This window comes from Perognathus longimembris, chromosome 16 (assembly GCF_023159225.1).
Source record: "Perognathus longimembris pacificus isolate PPM17 chromosome 16, ASM2315922v1, whole genome shotgun sequence".
NCBI lineage: Eukaryota > Metazoa > Chordata > Mammalia > Rodentia > Heteromyidae > Perognathus > Perognathus longimembris.
This window is the reverse complement of record NC_063176.1, coordinates 16,379,954-16,398,213: the sequence shown is the minus strand read 5'-3', so window position 1 is coordinate 16,398,213 and position 18,260 is coordinate 16,379,954. Positions and strand designations below refer to the sequence as shown.

Genomic DNA, 18,260 nt, shown 5'->3' with positions numbered 1-18,260 from the left:
TCCTTTCTCTTTTTCCTTCAGAATTCTTCGCTCAGCTGAGCACGAAAGCCTGTACCTTGGCCCTCAACAGCAGCCTGGCGGAGCTGGTGCTCTACACGAGACAGGGCCTGCAGCGGCTCAAGCAGGCGACCCGAGCGCCTTAGCGCCGCGTGCGGGGCCGGCGCGAGGCCTGGGGACCCGCCTTGCACACGGAGGCCTCGGGATCGGCGCGGACACGTGTCTCCTGGGGACGGCCTCGACTGCGCGGCGGAGCCCGGACGCCGCGCGGTCGCCGCGGCAAGGGAGTTGCGTGGCCGCTGCTCGCTGCAGTGGTGGTGCGGGCAGAGATGATGTCGCTGTTCCCGAGGGGACGGGCGCGCCGCGTCGCCGGATGCGCATCTGGATGGTCTAGAGACATTTCTGTGCTTTTGTTTTGTTTGGGTGTTTTGTTTACTCCATAGGATCCAAGTTGCAAATGAAATGAGGAGAAGCAACTTCAGCTCGGAAAGCAAGTTCCTGTCGTGTCAGTAGCCATATGAATCCATTTAAAAAAAAATTCTTTTTAACCATGATTTGCGGTGAAGGGTTTTGTGGATGATTTCTTTGTTTAATTTTGGGGGCCGCGTTGCTTCATGAATTCGAATGGCCATCTGCGAACGCCGTCGTGAAGGACTCCACTGCCGCTGCGTCCCGCTGTCCAACTGTGGCTTCATTCCAGGCCCTGGTGTGCGTGGAACTGAAGGTGACCCCCGCGCCCCCCCCCCTCCAATCCCCAAGCACACTGTCCCGGCGCAGAGCCGGGGGTGGGGAGCCCTGGAGGAGGAGCCGCACTTGGGAGCATCTCACACCCCAAGAGGACTGGCGCGTTCTAGAAAGCCCGCCTTGGAGGAGAAGGGAACCCGCATGTCTGCCCGGCCACATGGCTAGCGTGGCTTCAATCTTGGCTTACCTGAGCGGGAGTTCAAGGCGTGGGGAGGGGGGGGGGGGTCTCCAGCGGTGTGGTCGCGATGGCTAGTAAACTCAGAGTTTTGTTAATGAAGAAAGAAAAATGAAATCTTATGCTATATTTTTCTGTTGCAGATTATATTTATAGCAGAATGAAACTTTTGATTGTCTTGATTGTCTAGGGAAAGTTAACTTCCTGACCAGAGGTGAAGATTTGGAGTATCACTTTGACTTCAAAAAAATTGCCACTCCATGCCTTCGCCTCCGAGGGCTGTCAGCCGCTGGACTTGCTTAGGGGGCAGAGGAGGGGAGGCTTTCCCTACGCTGTCACCAGCACCCGCAGCACACCCAGAACGCAAGCACGCAGACTCCCGCACGCCCAAGCACAGGTTTCCTTTGACTCTCGGAGGGTTCTTATTAGAAATCCTCTTTTGAGTTCAGTGTTTTTAAAAGCCAGTGCTAAATAGCCCTTTTAGATGGAGACTTTGAGTACGTATTAAAATGGAGAAGTTACTGTTATTTCTAGCTGGTCTTTTTCTCCTGTTGCCGCTGCGGCTCTGCGCGTGGCTTCCTCTGGTTCATTTCGCAGTGGAAGCGCAGCCGCGTGAGGAATACGAGAACGTTCTTGGTAGGTTGAGTGCGTGGAGGTTGTCACAGCGGAAACTGTGTGGCCATGTCCGCTCTGTCTCTTCTGTGCTGCTGGCTTTACCCACAGTGTTCCTGTCGGAGCAGAAGCGCCGCGCGTGGTTCTCATGAAGCAATTTGCTTTATGGATGTGGGAGGTGAGCGGCCCCGGGCCTGGCGGCTGCGTGTGCGTCCTGCGTCCTGCGTGTCGCTCCTCGACAGCTGTGGCCGTGGAAACGCGCGCTGTGCTTTGTGGCGGGTTCTTTCCACGTTGGCCACGCGGCGCCCTTGGCTGAACAGTTCCCTAGCAGGTTTCTCAGCCGCCTGGATCAGCACAGATCGCTCGTTCAGTGACCACCTCTGTGGGGTTTTGCTTCTCTTCAAAATTCTCTTCAAATTGTATTTGTCCCTTGGAAAATTAATGCATTGGGGTAGATTAGCTTGGACTGCCTTGGACATTGGCTGTGTCTAGTTCTTACTGCAATATTCATTTACCTAAAAGAGAATAGCTAGTAACTGCCCTGGTAATGGAATCCGTCAAAAGTAGTGGCTGATGAGTCCCTACTATTCTGAAGGTCTTTATGCTTTATTGTTGTATATAGAAATCTGAAGGAATTTCTAAACCATTTGCACTTTTCTACTGCATGCTTACAAAGGCAAAATTTGCACCGATATAATTTGAGAGATTAGATTATAAAATTAAGCCTTTGGATACGTGAAGTCCTATACCAGTAACAGTACACACTTCACAGTGAGACAGCTAAGTATCTTAAGAAGTGAAAATAAAGTGCAAATCTTGCCTTTGCCACTACAGAGGTGTGTGTCTGCCTGCAACAGGAAATAGAACATTCTCTTACTTTGAAAAGTGTCAAATGTTTCTGCTCTGGGAGATAGTTCAAATGTGAATCAATTAATTAAGAGCCTTTCTCAATTATGAAAATGCTTTACTGAAACTCAGCATATCACCCAGGTTGGGAAAACATAGGCCCCATGGGGGGGATGGGACAGCCCAGTGAAGAGTTACTAGAAATAAATCACAACAGGATGGTAATTTGAAGAGCATAATGAGAAAAGCATTTGGTCTTTTTTTCTTAAACAAAACGGCCTTTATTTTGCTAGATTGGTTTTGGCAGAAATGGGTAACTATTTTTCTCGTAGACAAATTGGGCCACCTTTATCTCCCTTGTTTTTATCTAATTCTAGAACTCAGGAGGCTTAGAAACTAATTCTCCCCACTTTGGGTTGAAAACTTGCCTTAATTAGGAGTACCTTGCAGATCATTGTTGTTAAGAGCGGTTACTGTGATTCCTGTGAGGTAACTCGTGCTTCTTCACAACTGTTAATCTGGACTCTGCAGAAAGGACAGGTGGACACAAATGCACAAGGAGGGATTTAGTTGCATTCATTTGTGCCTTGACGGACCAAACCTGATTTTGAAATAATGCTAAGTTTTGCCACATCTTCAAAGACTGTTACATAGATCTTAAATCTCTTCTACTTCTGTGCCGTTTGAAGGGGATTTGTGCATCCTGAAGTAAATGTGTTGGATATTTAAAATTTTTTGCCATGGCTCCTGATTGTCTACTTCAAATTTTTCCCAACACTACGAAATAGCTTTGAAAATTGACCACCTCATCTGTTATATTCTGCCACTGACCCGCAATATTTAGATCATGAAAGATGCCTCGGAGCTTTCAGAAACACAAGCATAGGTTGTCTCTGTGGAAAGGGAGGTGGCCGTTCCGTTTGTGGAGAGATGCCAGCCTCACTTGCGGTAGTACTTGTTCTTTTCCTTTTCCAGTGGGTTTGGTCTTAATCCCATTTGGAAATAATAGATGTAAATAAGGTTTTTTCCTGTGCCTTCGCTACTGTCCTGTCGGAACAAAGTATATACTGGCAGAAGCGCATGGATTGGGATTTTCCTTCAAATATTGCAAATAGTATTTCTTCCAGGAGCCTTCAGTATGCAGTCTAATTGTGTTGGCTTTTTGGTGACTGAGAATGCACATCTCTCTTCTGCCCATGTTCTTTAGTTATGAAGCATTAACAAGAACCATCTACCACTTTTCTTCGGGTGGCTGTGCATTTCTTGTCCTGCGGGAATTCGCACTGTTCTGTTCCTCTGTGTATCCGTGTCCCCAAGTACTGTGATGGGATTGGGGCTCCTGCTCCTCCCCGCTGGGGGCGTCGGAGGCCGGGCTCTGCGGAGCCTGGAAGGATCAGGAAATGAGATCGCCGCCGCAGGGCTGCGAGCTGCGCATGGCAGCCGCCGTGGCCAAAGAGGAGAAGACTTGCTTCGCTTAAAGTAGCTGTTGAGAGCCGTGCTGGCCCGGGCAGTATTACGTTTGCCTTTTGCTCAGGCCGTGGCGCGCGTTGAGTCCATCAGCCTCCCTCAGATGCAGAGCATACACTGTTCACGCCGGGCGTGTTGCGTGCGTGTGGACGCGTGGCCCGAATCTTTTGTTTTTGTTTTCTGAATGTGATTGTGATTTGGATGATGCCTGAGTAGAGTTGCCTTTTTTTTATTTATTACCATTATATATTTTATTATATTATATATCTATTTTTTGCTTTCTTACCATGTTAGCGGAAAGTCAACATCTTGGTATTGTTAAAATTGTTTAAAAAGAAACAGACCTGCGGCAGCGGGTGGCGAAGCGCTGGGCCGCCTTGCCGGCGGTGTGCTTGCTTCCCTTGCTTCCCGTGGGTTGCGGTGGCGGCCGTGTCGTGGGTGCGCGATGCTGCCCGTGCGGCGGGAGGGCAGGAGCTTCCGATGGGAAGATGCGCGCCCCGGTGCGGGAGCGCGGGCCCCCCGCGTCAGCGAGCGGGCCGCGAGCCAGGGGTGTTTTTCTAGAGGAAACATTTGCAAAAGATCTTTCCAAAGATAAATGTGCCACAAGTCTTTTGTTTGTTCTCTGTGCCGAGGAGAAAGTGCTGTTTTTTAAGAAAAGTGTAATTGTTCTTCAAATTCTCTCCTTTTCACAAGAGGATCGAGCTGTAAAAAAATAATAAAAATTTAGAGAAATCACTGGGGTGCGCGTGCTTTTTCGTAGTTGGGATGATGATTCACGTTGCTGCGGGAAGCCACACCGGGAGGTCACCCGGAGGCTGCGTGCCCGGCTCTGTTGTGAAGGCCTATTAAAAAAAAAAAACCCTTTTCCTCTATATGACATTTCCAGGTAGGCATTTGCCGTGGTCTTGTGTGCTGTTTCCAGAACGTACGTGTTGCGAAGCAGGGGGAGAAATGTGATGAGGTCAGTTATCCCACTTGGTCTATTTTAAGAGGATAGTCATGCACACGCTAGTCTAATGTCACCAGTGTGGCCTGGCCCAGCACCCACTGCCAGGCGCATCGGTGACCGAGGTCGCCTGCTTTCAACCGCTTTGCTGGGCACACGGGTTTGTAGAGTGCGGCTGCTGAGAGGAATCCAAAGCCCGTATGGTCCTTGCTTCCTCTGCCATCCCGAATGAAATACCTCAGTAGCTTTATGGGGTGTGTGTGTGTCTGTCTGTCTGTCTGTCTATCTGCTGAATAGATCCAGCTGCAGCTGCAGATGTATTTCTCTCTGCTAAAAAAATTGAGTGTGCATCTCTGGACACTTTCCAGAGAAAGTAAATGGTAACTAAAACACCATTACAGCAGCTAAGTGAAATTTTCAGTGTTAAATAATCCATATTCAGGATTTGAGCGGTTTCCCTCAAACTGTCTTGAAACTTAAAAAAACAAACATGAACTCCACCAATTTTGATCAATGTCTCTTTCACCTATTGAGAATGTCCTCTCTCCCCTTGTAATGTCTGCCATTGTGCACTGGTTTCCTTAGAAGTATCCATTAACTCATTTCTAAAAATGCCAAGTTAAGACAAGAAGCTTGGTTATATTTGGCCAGCGTTCTTCCCAGATGACACCATGCCTTACTACATCCAAAAGGACTTGATTTCCTCCCTCTCTCCCTCCCTCCCTCCCTCCCTCCCTCCCTCCCTCCCTCCCTCCCTCCCTCCCTTCCTCCCTTCCTCCCTCTTTCCCTCTTTTCCTCTTTTCCTCCCTTTTTTGTGCTGGTCCTGGAGTTTGAACTCAGGACATGGGCAGTGTCCCTGAGCTAGCACTCCATCACTTGAGCCACAGCACCACTTCTGATTTTGGGGTGGTTAATTGGAGATGGATCTCAAGGACTTTCCTGCCCAGGCTGGCTTTGAATTGCAATCAACAGATCTCAGGTCTGAGCCTCCCCTAGCTTCAGATTACAGGTGTGAGCCGCCAGCACCCAGCTTGATGTGGTTCTTCTACCTTCAGTGGCACTGTCTTGAGTCTGATAAAGGTAGGATCACTAGAACTCTTATATAAGCTTTCCCTAAAACTTTCAATATTTTTAGGGTCCATTTTTAGGGTCCATTTTTAGGGTCCATTAGGTGATCCTAACTTGAATCAAGTGACTTCATGGGAGCTGAGAAGTGAGAGCAAGTGTGTCTTCCATCTTTGTCATAGTCCGGGGACAGTTGGGTCCAGAGGATGTGTTCTCCAACTCCACCATTCCTGGGTATGGTTTGGAGATGGAAGGAAAAATGCACTGATCCTGACGGTGGGAAATGGCGTCCCGTGTGCGTGCCTTACTACCTCGTGCAACTGTTTTTCCCTCCTGCGTGGTCACGCGCGGGCCCTGGGTTGTGGACCCTGGGCTGTTCAGCCGCGCTGAGCTCACGGGGCATGCGCTCGGCGTGATGGAGGACAGGGGCGCTGAGCAGAACAGGACGAGCTCCGTGCAGGCTAAGCGAGGCCACGGCTCTCCTCTGGTGTTTAGGATATTCATGTTTTTGTTGCATTACTTCTCCTCACCCTGCCTTCTGTTTGTTTTTATGCTCACAGTTCTTGAAGCTCTGAAGTAGGCAGGCTCTCACTGTCCTTCTGCTCTTTTGCTCTGGGAATCTCGAGGTTTCCCATACAGTGCCAGCCAGCAGCCACTCGGGGAGGTGGCGGGAAAGTGCTGCTCGTGTTAATGCAGATACTGGGGCTTGAACTCAGGACCTTGCACTCAGATTTTTAAAAATCACAACTGGTGCTCTACCACTGGAAGGAACCACACCTCTAGCTCTCTTTCTGCTGGTCAACTGGAGATCATTAAAGTTTAGCTGCCTGGGATGAGACTCAACCACAATCCTGCCATCTTACCTGGTCCTGATAGCTAGGCCTCGCGACTCGAGCCTGTAGTTGCTAGGAGCCTCTTGCGCCTGTCAGTGGGTAGAGGCTCCTTGGGAGCCCACGTTAGCACCTGCCGGGCACTGGGACGCCTCCAGCCTGTGTTTGACATCATCCAAGTGGTGCTCGATTCTTCCAATCCACTCCAAACAACTTGACAGCCCAGTGGACTTTTACATAATAGGATTGGGGTTAATCTGCTGGTTGTGATTAGATAATTGTACTGTCTGGTCTTAGCAACAGGGCTCTTTCAGCATTTGTGGCTTCCTGGTAGACCACACTCGGCTCAAGCCAAGCCTTCAGTGAGACACCAAGGCTCTGATAATGGAGGCCTTCTAACAGACTGGAGGGCGGGTCATGAAATACTTTCCAAATAGATAGTTCTATTTTAGATGCAAAAAGCCAGGGTGTGTGCCCTGGTAAGTGTTTTATATCACCCTTCCCTGTCATGGGGTCCAGCCCTAATATCTCCTTCGCTTTATTTCATGCATAAGTAGAAGCAGCAATTACGAGCTGGTATGTCTCCAGCAATAACACACCCAGCAAAAGCAAAGCCAAGGGCCCCTGGACACACCTAGTTTTCTGCTTGGACTCTACCGGATAATGTACAAAGTCAAGTGCACACAATCGAAGGGAAGAGGGGAAACGGCTCTAGCTTCCCTGCTCTCGATCTTCCGGCTGACCGCTGCAGATGTGCCGGTACCCAGGGCCGGCTCTGCCGGGTTCCCGCAGTCATGCCGCGTGGTAGGATCTGCTGCGACGTCTGCGTTCTTAGCATCCCATGCAAGGTGTCTTCAGCCAGAAGCTCGATTTCCTTGCTTTTGTGGTTGAGGCAGGCTGCCTCGTTGCATAGCCGAGCTAGCCTTCGACTCAGCATGCAGCCCGGTTGGCTTCAGTTGTGATGCCCTCGCCCCAGCCTCCTGAGTGCTGGGATTAAGTGAGCCACCGCCATGCCTGACTCTATTTAACTTTATGTCATGGGGCTTGAACTCTGGGCCTGGGCGCTGTCCCTGAGCTCTTCAGCTCAACCAAGGCTACAGCTCTACCACTTGAGCCACAGCACCACCAAGTGTTTTCTGGTATTGGAGATGAGTCTCACAGACGTTCCTGCCTGGGCTGGCTTTGAACTCTGATCCTCACATCTCAGCCTCCTGAGTAGTTAAGATTATAGGCATAAGCTACTGGGACCCACCTAATTTTTTTTTAAATATTACCAAACTACCCTAGCTGTGGGTGCAGTGTAAGAAACAATCTCATGCTACTTCACTGTGCATTTCTCTTACTAGAGAAATGGGTCTTTGGGGCTGGGAGTTGAGCCCAGGACTCGGCCCATTCTAGCTAAGTCTCAGCCTCGGGCATTTCTGGAAGCGCCTGTTTGTGCACGCCGTTGATTTTCTGAGGCTACCGATTTGTGCGTGGAAGCAGCTTGGCCTAGGTGACCTGCAGCCCACTGGGAAGGGCTCTTCCTCACTCAGCTCTGCTGCCTGACATCAGCGGTGTCGCTCACCTGGGAGCTGCTAGCCTCTACCTTTCCCTCTACCTTTCCCTCAGCCGCACAGGAAGTAGCATCCTGCCATCACAGACTCTTCATGTGGGTCGCTGGCCTCCATCCATCTTTACAACTACTTGTCCAAGAGGATGGCATTGGTTCTGGATAAAGTAGATGACTTTTGTTTTGTGCAGGACCTGGGGTTTGAACTCAGGGCCTCAGTGCTATCCCTGAGCTTTTCTGCTCAAGGCTAGTGCTGCGGTACTATTGGAGCCACATTCCAGCTTTGTTGGCAGTTAATTGGAGATAAGAGCCTCATGGACTTTCCTGCCTGGGCTGGCTTTGAACCACAATCCTGAGACTTGGCCTCTTGCGTAGCTAGGATTAGTCATGAGCCACCAGGTCCCATTTTAACACTGGCTATTTTGAAATGTACTAGATAGAATATTCATCAGGGTTATCTCCATGATCAAAAGCCCCAAATCACACTGCCACACCGCCAAATGTCAGTCCTGAATGTTGAATATGGTCCTATTAATAATTATTTTGACTGAAGAGGAAAAGTAGGCAGAGTGTTTTCTTAACACTTGTGAGTGTTATATCACTCAGTATAGTGTGGCATGCTTCAGAACACGTAGGCATAACGCCTCCATGGCTTCTCTACCCAGGTAACAAGTCACTTGAGATGGGTGTTTTTCCATTCAAATAGCCATGTGTCCATTTCCAGCCATTCCTCTTTAACACAGATGGCCCTCTTCTAAAGCGAACACCACCCCGTGGGGTAGTTCTGGCTACACACTTGTCCTAATTCCCCACAGCATGGCACAGACCTAAAAAGCAAGAACATAAGAGCAAAGTATGTGCGTGTATTCTTTATAGTCTATACTTTTTTTTTTTTGCCACTCCTGGGCCTTGAACTCAGAGCCTGAATGCTGTCCCTGGCTTCTTTTTGCTCAAGGCTAGCTAGCACTCTGCCACTGGAGCCACAGCACCACTTCTGGCTTTTTCTGTGTATATGGTGCTGAGGAATCGAACCTAGGGCTTCATGTATATGAGACAAGCACTTTACCACCAGGCCATATTCCCAGCCCTTATATAGTCTATACTTTTGACACTGTCGTCCAAATTAGTCCTGTGCGTGCAGACAGAGCATAAAGCGTGAGCTGGGCGCCTGTGGCTCACACTTCTAGCTATTCAGGAAGTTGAGATTTGAAGGTGATGGTTCAAAACCAGCCAGGCAGGAAAGTTTGTAAGCCTTAGATCTCCAGTTAACTACCAAAAAGCCTAAGCAGAGCTGTGGCTCAAGTGGTAGAGTGCCAGACTTGAACGAGAAAGCTAAGGGACAGCACACAGCCACGCTCAAGCCCCAGTGCACGCAAGGATGACAGCACGATACATGACGCTCGTGTGTGATACACAGCTGAATGACTTCACGTTGTGAAGGGGTTTGCTTGTGAGAACTACAGGAAATGTGGGTTTTATCAACTGTCAGTGTTGACATTTTACCGCTTTTAGCTGATTGTTAGTAAGACTGGATTGTGAGTTGCCATTAGACAGATTTTGTAAACTGGATCTGGAAAAGAACTGACAATCTGTAGTTACTGGAAAATTCTGACACGCTGTCCTATATGCTTTACATGTCACCAGCGACTCCTCGGCCTCCCCGCTCCAGGGAAGACAGCAGTAGACCCCTAATGACCACTGACATGAAGCTAAACACAAAGGTATATTTGGTGAAATGAACTTTTATAGAAATGAGCGTAACAGGTGATAACTGCTTGCTAGTCAGACATAAAAACCAGTACCACCAATAGAAAAGATTTAAAAATCATGAACAACTAGGTGCCAGTGGCTCACGCCTGTAATTCTAGCTACTTAAGAGGCTGAGATCTAAGGATCACAGTTCAAAGCCAGTGTAGGCAGGAAAGTATGTAAGACTTTCTCCAATAGGCTACCAAAAACAAAAGCTGGAAGCGGCGCTGTGACTCAAGTGGTAGAACACTAGCCTTGAGCAACCCCAGGGCAAGCACATACACACACAGAAGTAAAAAGCCAGATGCCCGTGGCTCATGTCTGTAATCTTAGCTACCCAGAAGGCTGAGATGGGAGGATCGTGGTTCAAAGTCAGAAAAGGCGTGAAAATCTGTGAGACTCCTATCTCCAATTAATTACACAAAAAAGCCAGAAGTGGCTCTGCGGCTCACATGGTAGAGCACTAGCCTTGAGCAAAAGAGCTCAGGGACAATACTCAGGCCCAGAGTTCAAGCTCCAGAACCCCAGCCCAAGCCCCAGAACACACGCGCGTGCATGCGCACACATACACACAAAGTAAAAAGTCTTAAAGGATAAAAAGGATATGGTCACTAAACAGGCAACACTGAAATTTCCCCCAGCTTTCTCCAAATTTGAGAGATTTCAAGTGGGACAGAAGAAAACCTCAGTTCAGAAACTAATTACCCTTAAGACTGGACATCTTGGCCCTCACCATAGAGTCCAGGCAACAACCAGAAACCAAACTAAAAACACCGAATACCCATCTACCTTCTGTCAGGCACCTGATGCTTGTAGTAAAGGAGCTGAGGCATGATATCCTAACATATATGAAGTGAAGATACTAGGAATAGAATATTTCCCCATTAAAATCCAAAGAGCAAGCTGGGCACTGGTGGCTCGTACCCATATTCTTAGCTACTCAGGCTGCTGACCTGGAGGACTGCAGTTCAAAGCCAGCCTTGGCAGAAAATGATGGGCTAGGAGGCGCGGCTCCGGTGGTAGTGGCAGCAGTGACCACGAAAGCCAAGCATGAGTGTGAGCCAGTGCAGACTCTAATATGGACAAAAACTGGTCTAATCCAGAGATACAGAAATAAAAAGAGAGAACTTAGGTTAAACACACTGCCCTTCAAAATACTGAGGAATCTCTACACATTCATTACCACATGAAACAAATGAAAAACTTTAACTGTATTTTTTTTTGTGTTTTCTTTTTTGGTACTGGGGATCGAACCCAGGACGTTGCACTTGCTAGGCAAGCACTTTGCCACTGAGCCACATCCCAGCCCTGAATTTTTTTATTTTTTTATTTTTTGCCAGTTCTGGGCCTTGGACTCAGGGCCTGAGCGCTGTCCCTGGCTTCCTTTTGCTCAAGGCTAGCACTGCCACCTGAGCCACAGCGCCGCTTCTGGCCATTTTCTGGCCATATGTGGTGCTGGGGAATCAAACCCAGGGCTACATGTATACGAGTCAAGCACTCTTGCCACTAGGCCATATTCCCAGCCCTTGAAAAACTTTTTTAAATGACCTTCAGGACTAGATGGTAAAGCATACACCTTTAAGGTAGGAAGAGTTAAATGATATTTTCCATATAAGTAACAGATGGCTGTGAATCAGTTCCAACAGTCCCTATTAAGCCGTATGTGGTAGTGCACGCCTGTATTTCAAGCCACTAGCGTTGAATCCAGGAGTTCAAGGCCAGTCCATTGCAATTCACCTCGGGTCCCTATGTTAAATTTCAGTATTTATTTGGGTCTCATGATAGCATTTTAAAGGCTCTGAGAGAATGCTTTACAATCATGATTTGAATCGCAGAGTATTTCCATTTTTCTTCATTCCAGTGCTCACTGTGAAGTTGAGTGAAGTACCTTCTGGCCTCCCCCCTCGCGTGTGCCTAGAGATGAAGCATGCGCGTTGGAGGTGATCCCTGTGGAGCGGCAGCAGGCTCCGTGTATGGAGGATGCGGCTGCGGGCCGCGTCACTGACGGAAGCAGCCAGCCATGGGTGTGTGACACTAAGAAACACTGTGCGTGCGTGCCGGACACACACATGACCGGCCAGTGAACTGCAGTTAAGCATTTGCAAGTCTATGGCCTAAGACTTAGGGGAAATTTCGCTCCCGTTTCTACATAAGTAGCATCACGTGTGTGATATCTTTTACAGCAAACATCTGAGGGTCTTCCATGAAGTCACTGTTGAGTTCCGCTGCCTTCATTTCCTAAAGCCACATCCTTCCTATTCTTATTCTTTCTTTGGGCGTACTGCTTAGCCCAACCACCTCACTGCTTTTTTACATGTGTAGTGCGCTCTTTTCAACAGCCTTGCAGCCTGGGCAGCTAAGACCCAGGCTCCTAAAATTTTACAACACTTTACAGACATATTTACAAAGTGTTACCTGAAAATACCAAGGAGCCACCAGCCTCTCTCCACTTGTGTGCAATTCATTATATCCACTCTAATAGCAAAAATGACTCCTTTGGTCTGGTTTAAAAGAAGGTGAAAGATTTAAATCAACAGAGACAGCTTCCACCGTTTATCTTTTTTGGCGGTTGTGGGTGGGGCTTGAACTCTGGGCCTGGGTGCTGTCCCTGAGCTCTTCAGCTCAAGGCTAGCTAGCACGCTACCACTTTGAGCCACAGCACCACTTCTGGCTTTCTGGTGGTTAATTGGAGCTAAGAGTCTCAGACTTTCCTGCCCGGGCTGGCTTTGAACCGTGATCCTCAGATCTCAGCCTCCTGAGTAGCTGGGATTACAGGTGTGAGCCATGGGCTCCTGACAGCTTCAGCCTTTCCGCCCCATCTTCACAGGCCATGGCATTTTACAGGTCCAAAGACCTTGGATGAAATCAGGTAAAATCAAATTGGTTTTCATTTTAAAGGGATGCCCAACATGCCCAAATCCTGAACACTGGTATTACTAAGGAGGAAAACACTGTAAAACTGGGTTCACAGTACACTTAAGTGTGCAAAGAGTGCAAGCACCCCATCAATGTATGTATGCATATACATTTTAACAAGCTCATTTTGAGCTTTAGGCTTCTCATCAGGGCCACTTGCCCAAAGAAAGGGTAATGTGCAGAATTGGACACTAGGGGGCAGCCATTTCCTTTAGCAAAAAAGATGCTATTTGAAAGTTTTTAAACCACTGAAATTTCATACTGAGGAGAATGGATATAATCCGAACTAAGTAGTAGGGGGAACGAAGGGAACCTGGGAAATTTTATTTTTCTGTTGGAAAGAGAATAGTATAGTCATTTGGGCTAGTAGTTTAGGAGTTTCTAAAAAGTTGAAACCAAGTTGTCATAAACACTAGCAATTCCACATGTACGAACCTATCCATGATAAGTGGACGTGTGCCCGCTAAGCTATGCTCCTGAGCATTCCCATCGCTGCGCACAGCACCCCCACAGAACGATCCAAGTCGCCATCACGAGGGGCTGAAGGACGGGGCAGCAGCCGAGGCCAACCGCGACCGTCAAGGCAAAGAAACCAGGCGCAAAGGAGCACTAGTGTGACTCCATTTGTAGCTTCAGGGGTAATGGCTTCATTTTCTGGACCTGTATAAGTGCTTTGGAGTCCTATTTATGAAGGGATAACACATCAAGGTGCTACGTGACTAGTGTCAAACTTTTAAAAAAACTTTTAAGATACCTGAAACATTCAGGGAATGTAATGTACGTTTCACATACAGTGAAGGGCATGTGTATACCAAGTAATACAGTTTCTTGAGTTAATCTTTTATAAACACTTTGTTTAAACTAGTTCAAGAAACTTCAGGCATAATAAATTTATGATCAAAACGCTTATGTTAAGCAGTCAACTGATAAACTTCACGAAGGAATTTAGTAAGCGAATCATCAACCCAGCCTTTCTCTGGCCTCCAGAAATACAGAGCAACGTTCTGCTTGTGGGATGATGGAAGACAAGATGGTCTAAGAGACCTCCCATTACTTTTAGTTTCTAAATTAGAAATAGCATAGTGGCAAATGCTTTACTGGGCAATGAGGAAAGCAAAGAAAACCCCAAGGGACAATATGTGAGCCAGACCTGAGTGGGAGTGGTAAGCCAACAGGAAAGCCAAGGCTGCCCTCAAGACGAATCTCACCATAGTCCTGGGCCTGGGAGACTAAACACGGGACCCACAGCAAAGGGCGGAGCCAAGCGGACAGAATGCCTGACGTCAGTTGTGTTCTCTGGCCCAGAGAAGCAAATACAAAATTTCTCTCAAGTACAGAACATTCCCAATTATAAACATTACACTCCCGCAGATTCAATTAAGTGTAGCTCATAAAGTAAAAATCACCAGACACCTAGCATGAATGGTTCTCATTAAGAAAAAGTTTGGCAAACAGATTTAGATTCTCAGAGAAGTAAGATACTGGAATCCCCAACTATTTAAGGATAAAAAAAAAAACTAACATAAAAAAAACTATGTATAAAATGCCTGTAAATGAAAAAAAAACAAACCGGAATTAAGCAATGACAAAAATCCAAGCACAGGGGGCTGGGAATATGGCCTAGTGGTAAAGTGCTTGTCTCGTATACATGAAACCCTGAGTTCGATTCCTCAGCACCACATATGTATAGAGAAAGCCGGAAGTGGCGCTGTGGCTCAAGTGGAAGAGTGCTAGCCTCGAGCAAAAAGAAACCAGGGACAGTGCTCAGGCCCTGAGTTCAAGGCCCAGGACTGGCAAAAAAAAAAAAAATAAGCACAGGCCAGGCACTGGGGGCTCATGCCTACTAATCCTAGGTAATCCTAGGCTGAGATGTGAGAGCTGCAGTTCAAAGCCAGCCCAGGCAGGAAAATCTGTCACTCTAATCTCCAATAACCAAAGAATCCAGCAGTGGGGCTGTGGGTTAAGTGGCAGAGTGCTAGCCCTGAGAATAAATGCTCTGGGACAGTGTGCCAGGCCCTGAATTCAGGCCCCAGAACTGGCACTGGTTGTCATGCGTGCGTGTGCGCATGCGCACACAGGCAACCGCAGCTGAGCACTGGGGCTCACGTCTATAATCCTAGGTACTCAGGAGAGGCTGTGATCTGAGGATCACAGTTCAAAGCCAACAGGGGCAAGAAAGTCTGTGGGACTTATCTCCAATTAACCATGGGAAAAAACGAAGTGGAATGTGGCTCAAAGTGAAAGAGCAAAAAACAGCTCAGGGACAGCACCCAGGCTCTGAGTTCAAGTCCAATGGCCACACACAAAAAGTAACCACAACCAAGAATAAAATTTAGAAATGTTAGGTACACTCACTGAGTTTAAAAACAAATTTCAGTGATGTAATAGTGAATAACAGACTTCAAAGTGACCGTATATAGAAGCCTCCAGGAAAAGGAGACAGAGGAGAAGATCCAGAGTTCATTGCTGAAATATTCAGAGGAGAAAGATATACTATGAACATGAAGCACAGTATATACTAACCAGCAGGACAAATACGTACTCTACTGACAGACGCGATAGTGAAGGCACAACAGCTTTTCAAAATAATTTAGAAGCACCAAAGATGGGAGAAAAGGAGAGTCCACAGGAAGGAAACAGACACCAGATGACAGTGGAAGAAAAATGTCAGAATACTAGAGAACTATTAACCAGAACTATTAACTGTACCTATCTAGACCATTAAGAAGGCCAGTAAAGTCAGGACATAAACAGATAACAGAAACTAATCAAGATAAATATAACATCTGGAAATATACCCTTAGAAATATTTCCTTAGAAGGAAATGACCTCATAAGAAATGTATAATGCTCAAACCCAAACAACATGTTTAAGTGTGGATTGAAACAACTATAATACTGAGTGAATGGAGTGTTTAAACGTCTTCTGAGGTTTAGGAAGGCTCTACCTTTAGATTCTGAATTAAATATGTGAAGTGTTCAAGGTTAACCTGTGCAGGGGTGAAAAAGCTGAATCAAGCCTTCCTTAGGATTCTGGAACAAGTAATGGTACTAGTAGAACTCAGAATGCCCTTAGCCCACCCACCTCCTCCCCCAAATACAGCTGGAGCAAGGAGGACACAAACTCTGAATGTACAAAATTGGAATCTAACTAGGTCTGAGACTATCCCAAGAACCTCCAAATTAAGCAACTATAAAACCTGGGCAGTACTATCAGCAACAACCAGGCAGGTGAACTACTGAGTCAAAGGACTCCGTGAGAAGTTCCCAGGACCAGTGGAAGAGCAGCGGCTGAATGGGGTGGTTTTGTCTGCAGAGGTAGATGAGAACAAAAGGCTGGGGCAAGGTCCTTTCAGACTGCAAGTTCCTGGGTGCTATCAACTCTCAACTAACTAGCAAAAACTCAACTGCTGTCAGTACAAACTTAGTAGCAGAATTGAAAAAGCACACAAATGTCAAATAATACTGTTTACTCATATAATTCTAGCTGCTGTTGGAGGGAGAGTGTGAAGATTGTGGTTTGAGGCTAGCCTAGACAGAAAGATAGTGAGATACCATCTCAACCAATGGCTGGATGTGATGGCACACACCTAGCATCCGAGCTACTTGTCAAGTATAAAACAAGAGAATTGGGGTTCAGGCAGGGCCTAGAATAACTATGAGACACTAACCAAAAATGTCGAAATCAAAGAGGGCTGTGGTGTGGCTTAAGGTAGAGTACTTGCCTAGCAAGGACTGAAGCCCTGAGTTCAAATGCCAGTACTACCAAAAAAATTACAATGAGCTGACGTGAATAATGTGCATGGGGGATTCAAATACTGTGCTTTGAAATTTCTTCTTTTTTGAGCATGCTTGGTCAAAAGCATGTATAATGAATCTGCAAGTCAGGTGGGCTTTCTGTACTTAATGATCAAGTTTGGTCTATCCCAAGAATATAAATATAGCTTGGTGGTTAAATATAATGTTTAAACATAATTCAATATATCACTAGACTAATGTAGAAAAGCATATGCTTATGAAAAAAGTGTTTCTTAAAATGCAACATAGATGGGCTGAGAATGTTCAGAGGGTGAAATCCATCAAGATGCATTGTATTCATAAACTGCTTTGTTGAATGGTAACTCCTTTGTATAACTTACACACACACACACACACATACACACACACACACACACACACACACACACACACACAGTCTGTGTGCCCATCCTGGGGCTTGAGCTCAAGCCTCAGCCAGTGCTGTCCCCTCTCTTCAAGGATAGCACTCTACCATTTGAGCCACAGCTCCACTTCCAGCCTTTTTGGTAGTTTGTGGGAGATGAGTCTCACAAACTTCCCTGCCCAGGCTGGCTTCAGCCTGAAATCCTGAGGTATTTCAGCTTCTTACGTAGCTAGGTGTAAGCTACTGGTGCCTGGCAAGACGTTTTTGCTTGTCCTGAGGCTTGAATCTAGGCTAGGGTGCTGTCTCTAAGCTTTTGTGCTCAAGGCTAGGACGACAGGTGTGAGCCATCGATGCCTGGCTCTTTTTTATTTTCATAAGAAATTATAAGCAACTATGACTTTGGGACAGGAAAATATTTAAGATCTAAAAAGGACTCACATTTAGAAATCCCCCAAATAAAAGGTTTTGCTTACAAAAAGCCCAAAGTGAAAACATAAACTACAAACCTGATAAAGACCACTTAGTAACAAAAAGAACTGACAACAGCAAAAAGCAAAGGAAAAGCACCCTCAGTAGTATGGAAAGGAGTTAAGAAAGGAAGAGGAAAAACTGAGTATTTTGTAGAACAGAAATGATGCAACATGAAAATATATTCAATTTGTTAGTAGACAAGAAATGCATAATAAACTCACCTTACACCTATCATACTGGCAATAAATTAGGTCTTTTTCTTTCTTTTTTTTTTTTTGGCCAGTCCTGGGCCTTGGACTCAGGGTCTGAGCACCATCCCTGGCTTCTTCCCGCTCAAGGCTAGCACTCTGCCACCTGAGCCACAGCGCCCCTTCTGGCCGTTTTCCATATATGTGGTGCTGGGGAATCGAACCAAGAGCTTCATGTGTAGGAGGCAAGCACTCTTGCCACTAGGCCATATTCCCAGCCCCTAAATTAGGTCTTAATAGCAAGTATAAATCATATAAACCTGCATAACCATTTTGGAAACAACTTGCGTATCTTATAATGTTTTAAGCTGATGAGCCACATACCTTACAAAAATCCTACTTTGCTCTAGGCAGGTATTCAAACTCTTGGACAAGCACATCAAGAAACGGTAGCAGTGTTTGTAAGGTGAAAGAACGGGGAAAACGAGCCAGTGACGAACTTGTTGAATGAAAAGATCAGACTCAGTAAGACTGTACAACA

At 46.7% G+C, this 18,260-nt stretch overlaps 1 protein-coding gene across 1 annotated transcript in view; it reads left to right on the top strand.

Moving 5' to 3' along the window:
* The window catches only part of Aff1 (AF4/FMR2 family member 1), a 127,570-nt gene extending 122,994 nt beyond the window's left edge, over positions 1 to 4,576 (top strand). The window contains 2 exon segments of the mRNA XM_048364541.1: positions 22 to 50; positions 52 to 4,576. Coding sequence (XP_048220498.1) covers positions 22 to 50; positions 52 to 330 — 308 coding nt within the window. The 3' untranslated portion in view covers positions 331 to 4,576.
* The last annotated feature ends 13,684 nt before the right edge of the window (positions 4,577 to 18,260 follow it).